At 39.2% G+C, this 7,300-nt stretch overlaps 1 protein-coding gene across 2 annotated transcripts; it reads right to left on the reverse strand.

The window, feature by feature from the left end:
• Window positions 1-2,539: 2,539 nt before the first annotated feature.
• Window positions 2,540-6,864, reverse strand: LOC110883938 (B3 domain-containing transcription factor ABI3). Of its 2 annotated transcripts, none has more exons than XM_022131602.2 (7): window positions 6,760-6,864; window positions 4,562-6,064; window positions 4,377-4,469; window positions 4,187-4,287; window positions 3,985-4,031; window positions 3,066-3,142; window positions 2,540-2,951 (listed from the first exon to the last, which is right to left on the reverse strand). In XM_022131602.2, the coding sequence occupies exons 2-7, from the start codon at window positions 6,032-6,034 to the stop codon at window positions 2,862-2,864; spliced, it is 1,881 nt and encodes a 626-aa protein (XP_021987294.1). In that variant the 5' UTR covers window positions 6,035-6,064; window positions 6,760-6,864; the 3' UTR covers window positions 2,540-2,861. The 2 variants fall into 2 exon arrangements, with proteins under 2 accessions (XP_021987294.1, XP_021987293.1); XM_022131601.2 differs by having other exon boundaries at window positions 2,543-2,951; window positions 3,985-4,037.
• Window positions 6,865-7,300: the final 436 nt, after the last annotated feature.

Below are 7,300 nucleotides of genomic sequence, written 5' to 3' on the forward strand. Positions count from 1 at the left end.
TCAAGCATGTTGGCGTAACCTTCTGAAGTGGATGCTCTACTTTCAAGACTTTCATTGAATGCATTGACAAAACACATCCAAAGGTCGGTGCTTTGTCCTTGAACATATGTGTGAAAGCGGCCTTTCCATGACGGAAAATCGTTCATGTGGTTCAGCTTTGGTGGACGATTGTTACTGCCTGTTTCACTCTCACTAATCAGAAGATTTTGAAGACTTTGACTTTGATTGGATACCAAAGCCCATTGACATGAACTTATTGACTGTTGTTGTTTAGGTATGGCACTCGTCATATATTCAGCCATCGACATCTGTTTTAGATCTGGTTGTGGATCCGTACTCCAATCCCAAGGACTTGTGCAACTCATTGTGATCAAAAATTAACAAATAACCTACACACCACAAACTGTTAACAACAAACAGACAACAATTGAAAGATACAATCTGATCGAAAGATCAAGACTTGTTCGAAGGATCAACAGTGATCGAAAGATTACTGTTGAGTTTCGAGCAAAGCCTTCGAAAGATTCTCAATGAAAGATCCTTATCTTTCGACTGATTATCACGAAAGATTCACAGTTCGAAAGATCTATATCTTTCGAAAACTGATCTCGAAAGATTCACAATGAAAGATCCTTATCTTTCGAGATGTATCCTTATCTTTCGGACAACCAACTTTCGAAAAGATTCCAACTACGAAGGATACTTCTCAGACTTCGAAAGACTACTCGAAGGATGCTAATCTTTCGAGCTGTCTCCAATCGAAAGATGATCTTTCGAAATCGAAAGATATCCTTCGAAAACTTACTGACACACTGACACGAAAGGACAGGTTGGTGAGAAAGGTGACAGGTAGGTGAAGTTGCTTTCGGCAGAAAGTATGTTCTGCACACAAATCTTCACCAACTTTTTGACTTTCAAAAAGTTTGCCAAAACAAGCAACCTTATCCCCAAGTCCAGTCACCGGAAAGATGATCGGAACACGGCCGGAAAAATCAAAGTTTCACAAAAACAATTTTTTATGTTACCCAAACCGACCCCGAACACTCCCGAAGGTTTAGAAGCCGTTTTTCAGTTTAGAAAAGCAAGAAAAACCACCAAAACGGGTGCTAAACCTAGTGTCCAAACACACCAAAGAACTTGAACAAAACCGGTTTTAAACAAGGTAAAGAGCGAGGCTCTGATACCACTTGTAGGTCCCTTTTCTCGGAGGATCGAGAACAAACCTAAACCTTGTTATACTAACCCACTAGCGAGTGCGGAATCCAAGCTAGTAGGCAAACCGGGATGAAGCAAGTAGAGAAACAAGCACACAAGATTTCACCGATTAACACCACTGTATTAATACGTATGAAGGTTTACGGTTACAAGCACAAGGTTTACAATCTGTTTGCAAACTCTCTAAAGTATGTGTGTGTGTGTTTTTCAGCAGAGTTTCTCTAACTCTCTATGTGTGCATCTCTTTAACACTAACACACTGCATGGGTATTTATACCCATACATAGCAGGTCTGGTCGAAGGACTCGATAGATGGTCCGAAGGATCATCTATCGATGACAGGGAGCTCGAACGATCAGCATGGACATCGAAGGATCATCCTTCGATGTCTAATGATTGAACCATGGTCGAACCATATCTTTCGAGCACCTCGAAGGATCAACAATATCCTTCGAGGCTATCCTTCGATGCAGACACATATATCAAATATATGTTAACTGTTGGCCAAGTCAATCCGGAGGATGGTTGACTTGGTCAACTTACAGACTACCGAGGACATCGTTTATATACAGACCGAATACTGACAAAGTACAGACACAAGTGCACCAACATAAATGAGGTTCTTTTTGCTGGGCTTGTAGCAATTGGATTTTGGACTTTGTATTTAAAAACAACAAACGAAAAAAAACAGTTAAACAATGTCTCGAACCCATGCCTTACCTGTAAATAGAGAGGAAGTTTACCACCCAATCAGCATACTATTTTATGTTTAACTGCCCTAATTTAAACATATATACAAAAACTAGCGGTCTTTATTAAATTTGAGGTCTTTCTTAAATGGTGGCCCAAAGCCTTTGCTTGGGTTTACTTACCCTTGGGCTGGCCCTGCCCGAACCCACCGCTATCACTTGGTGTTTCAGATAATCTTAGGTGGTGCGGGTGCATTGCCATTGCTCTTATTACACTCGTAACTCACTACATGTATCTATAAAACTCGATCCCATCAAGCAAACTGCCCAATAAACCTTACGAACCAGCATTACACACTTATGTCGCCGACAACAAAACCAAATTCCAAAAGCAAAGGTGGACCTAGTAAGAGGGGTAGGTGGGTGGGCGGGTGCCTCCCTTTAAAAATTTGGTTGAACCCCTCATCCGCACCCCTTAAAAGTATTTGCTGGGTCCCCCACGCTCAAAAGGTTCTGGAATTCCACATACATCAACAAAGAACAAACTTACAAAAGGTGCAAGTGAGCCTAGTTGCTCCACCCATGGTCTAGGGCCGGGGGAGATGGTTAACCTTTGACACCACATATCACATAATGATAAAACTATACATACGGTCATACTGGTCAGTAAGTATACTGTGAAATCACACATAAAGTCATTATTAAGTAGAGACCTAATTAAGGTGAGATCTCCAGCATAATAGCACAACATAAATCAACACATGGTTGATAACATTAAATCTATTAACCCGAAACAACATTAATTATCAGCTTAATGCAGTAGTCGAGCGATCTCTTGAGTTAGCGAATTATATTTAACTGCAAATGGAAGAAGCTTTACAGTCCATTTGATGATATCAATGCTGTTAATGGTAATAAAACCACGGTGCACGAGTTGAAGGGGAGCCTATAGCAGACTTAAGTGGTGCTATGATAGCTTCTCTTAACAGGTTTTTTGCCCTCGGATTTCCCACTCGCTGGTTGCCGTACCTTCACTCCCCTAATTAACTGCACACCAGATCATGTCAGTTGAATTTTGTGCAAGATAATAACCCCATTAACACACCCCGTACGCCCCTATATGTATATATGTATGTATGTAGTGTCCAATGAGATCCTTACGTATTTGCCACACTTGACATTGGAGTATAGAACGATGAAATCCCCTTCTTGGAGCCCATTAGCTTTAACGAAATCCCCTGAAACACGAACACGATTTAGAATAAAGATTAGAACCAAGATACAAACAAAATCTTCAACTATTTTTAGGTAGTTTTTGTAACGATATAAGTGAAATGTTCAACAAATTAGATTATATACTCTAGAAAGTACAGCTTCGCATTTTGCAAACAAATTTGTCGATACCCATAAGTGTGGATAACTTAGACTAAAGGGTATGGGGGCCGGCTGAGGCCCGGCTAGGACCGGCGCCGGTCCCCCACACCGCCCCCCTGGGGCTCGGCTCGGCAAAAGCGGCTCCCCACAGCCGGAGGAGACGGGCCTCCTTTCTCTCACAATAACCTATACATACATACATATATATACATAAAGGGGCTCATCCCCCACCCCCTAGGTCCATCCCCTCCAAGCCGAGCCTACGTGGCGCTGACGTGGCGGCTCATCCCCTTGGGGATGAGGCTCTCCATACCCACTAGCCTTAATATACTACAACCATATTTACATATTTTCATGTTTTATTATATCTATGTTCGACCTTATAAGCGTTTACTCTTATTTTGTTAAACATATGAAAGGATTGTAACCTTTTCAGTTATGTAAAGGTTAATTGTTTTTCTTCATGATATCTTGATCATTGTATAATATCTGTCGAACATTTGAAATAATTGCAACTTCTCAATTAAGTAAAGATTAATTCTTTTTCTTCATGATATCATGGTCAATGTTAAATATGTCACACCCTTATTAATTCGGGTAAGTTTCATATCTATTTTTGGTGTCACCCGGAAATAAATATATAAAATAGCAAACAGTGAGATCATGTATTCCAATAATAGCAAAGAGTTGTTAACAAGTCACTAACCTGTGTTCTCAAGGAGGTACATCCTGCTTTTGTTGTTTGGCCAAAACCTGAGACTCCACAATTCAAAATGAGCACAAAGAAAGAAAATTAGTTTGATGCACAACCTAAGTGTTGGTATTTTGTGTTCTTAATTATGGCATCAAATCAATAAAACGAAGTGTGAATAAACAATAACTTTTACAACACAACGTTGTATATATACCTATAACGCATATTCCACACTTGCGATGTCCCGATATCTTCCATAGGAATGGTGATTCCATCCCTCGAGTTAAGATCCGGGAGGTGACTCTCGGCTTCTTTCTGATAAAACAAATTCAGTTTCCATTAAGTTACACAAATATCTTAATAAAACTTTTAGAACATAAACAAAAATATATTAAAGATTATACCTTAGGCATCACAATCCTCCCAAGACTTCCAACATCACTTTGCTTCAATACTTTTTGGAGCAGAAACTTCAAATTCTTGTCAGTATTGAATCCCTAATTGTCAAATTAAACAAACTAAGAATCAATTTTGTTTTACAGATTACAAAAAACAAACTAAAATATGCACTTAATTAAACTTTGCCAACCTGAAGCTTGTCTGGGGAAGTTTGTTTTGATAGACGGTCACTGGACTGATGCGGTCTGGAGGATGTTCGACGAGGAACTTCCATTTGTGGTGGTGGTGGTGGAAGGGTGGCAGTGGATGGCCAGTACAACCCGTTTCCTACATGAGATTTTCCAGAGCAGTTATCATCAACCAGCATTGCCTGTGGATGTTGATCAGAATCCGCCACACGATTATGTTGATTATTTTGACTTTGTCTAGAGTGGTGGTGGTGGAAGTAAGTCCGCCGCTGTCTTGCCATTCGTTTCTTCCTAGCTTCTTTAGTAGCCGAAGAACCCAACCTCATTAACCGTTGTTCGTCACCACCACCAGCCGCATAGTTAACCGCCATATTATACGAAAACTGATCGGGGTAACCCGGAGCTAGAGGCATAAATTGTGGAGCAAAATTATTACCCACATCTGGAAACTGATTGGTGTAGGGAGACACCGCCATAGTAATCTGTGACGGATTCCATGACGGTGCAGATTCCAGTACTTGATAGTCACCCGAACCCGTATTGTTATACGGGTTCATCTGACAATCCAAACTGGAATCATAATCACCACCCATATAGGAATAGCTAGATGGTGGCTGCACGGGTGAAGCCACCATAGCCATCCCATTACCCGTCTGATCCACCATATACGGTGGATATGGCAAGATCCACGGCGGATGAGAGATTAATCCATTGCTAAAAGTTGGCGGTGGATTTGCACTTGGAGGTGGGAGTCCATGGAGATGTTGTGAAGGGTATAGTGTGGCCGGGTTGGTATTAGCGGCGGTGTGTAATTCCACAATGCCGTTATTTTTTCTCTGGAGTTGGTGTTGTTGCACCCACTCCAGAATCAACTTTAGTAGTTGTTTTTTTCCTTCTTGCGAAGATCCTAATCTTTTTGAAGCACATTCAACCGTAGATTTCTTGAGCTTAATTTTTTTCATATCTTCCGCCGATATTAATTCTTTATTCGACTTCAACCACTCGAAAAACATCGCCCCGAGTTCATCCAACCGCCCTCCACCGTCACCACCACCCTTCTTCATCTCACCCTCTTCCACCACCTCACTTTCCGGTTGCAAATCGGGCGGGTTTTGTTCGAATATCGAAGACGGATCCCACATCTCATTACTATCAATAAGATCCATATACCCATAATTCTCCATTACATCCATGCAATCCATTGACCCACCACCACTCGCCGCCGTACACCTCACCGGAACCTCTTCACTATTCTTTCTACTGACCCTAATAATATCTCCGTGATTAGGACCATCACCCTCCGACTGCAACACCGCCCATGAAGCCGCGGATGAGGTCGCTGACGACATCGAAGAAGCGGTCGATGTCGTTGCCGCGGGTGCTGGATTGGACGATGAAGATGACGAAGCTGACATGCATGGAAGATCAAAAAGTTGTGGAAACTGATCGGTGCAAAAGATTGATTGATCATTCATTTCTTGTATGCTCAACGGTGCTTGTTGTACCTGATGCATTAAAATAAGTACTCTTTAAGGTGGTAGTTTTAGGGTTTTGAAAAAGATTACTTCTGTACTTGATGAAAGTTGAAAGTACAAAAGAAAACAACATAAAACATCTGGGTTTTTAAGATTTACCTTAAACCATCAGTTCCAACTTGCTTCTGTTCTTATATATTAATATTATTTAATTTAATTCTTCAATTTTTGCAACCAAATTCCATTTTCTATAAACAGATTTAATCAAAACAAAAAAAAAAAAAACCTCATAATCAAAACAAAAAAAAACTCATAATCAAAACATTAATATTATTTAACCATTTAATTTATGCAACCAAATTCCCTTTTCTATGAACAGATTTAATCAAAACAAAAAAACCCTCATAATCAAAACATTAATATTATTTAACCATTTAATTTATGCAACCAAATTCCATTTTCTATGAACAGATTTAATGAAAACAAAAAAAAACCTCATAATCAAAACATTAATATTATTTAACCATTTAATTTATGCAACCAAATTCCATTTTCTATGAACAGATTTAATGAAAAAAAAACCTCATTATCAAAACATTAATATTATTTAACTATTTAATCTATGCAACCAAATTCCATTTTCTATGAACAGATTTAATCAAAACACAACAATGAACAAACCCCATAATCAAACGGAGATTGATTAGAAGAAAACGTTTACTGACTTGAATATTTCTTTAAGTTCTATGCAAGCAAGATGTTGAAGATGAGTTGCAGAATTCTTTGCATCTGTGTTCGGTTGTTCAAGAGAGAGAAAGAGGAGAGAGGGGGGAAAACCAGGGGCTGGTTGTAGGTTTTAGGGTTTTCCACTATTTGTGGTGTCTGGATTGAAGGAAAGCAGCCATGCGGCAGGTTATGAATGGTGGTAAGGAAGCGGTGGCTCAGTCTTTTTTTCAATTAGTTGACGGTAAGCAGCTCAATTCTCTTTCTGCAACTTATTATACCATGGTATTCAAGCAATGGCCATCCACATGCATATTTTTAGTTTTTTTTTTTTTACTTTTTTTTCTTGTATAAATTCCAAATGTATTTTGACTCTTTGTTCACTTCACATGCTATTAATGTTTTTTAGTATTGCTATTATTAGCCATCAATAAATAGTAAATGGAGAGAAAATTGATTTTAAGGGTTTTTTTTTTTTTTTTTTTTTTTTTAACGTTAAAGCTTAAATAAGGCTGCATCTATTCAATTCACACACATTATTTG

Source organism: Helianthus annuus, chromosome 10 (genome assembly GCF_002127325.2).
Source record: "Helianthus annuus cultivar XRQ/B chromosome 10, HanXRQr2.0-SUNRISE, whole genome shotgun sequence".
NCBI lineage: Eukaryota > Viridiplantae > Streptophyta > Magnoliopsida > Asterales > Asteraceae > Helianthus > Helianthus annuus.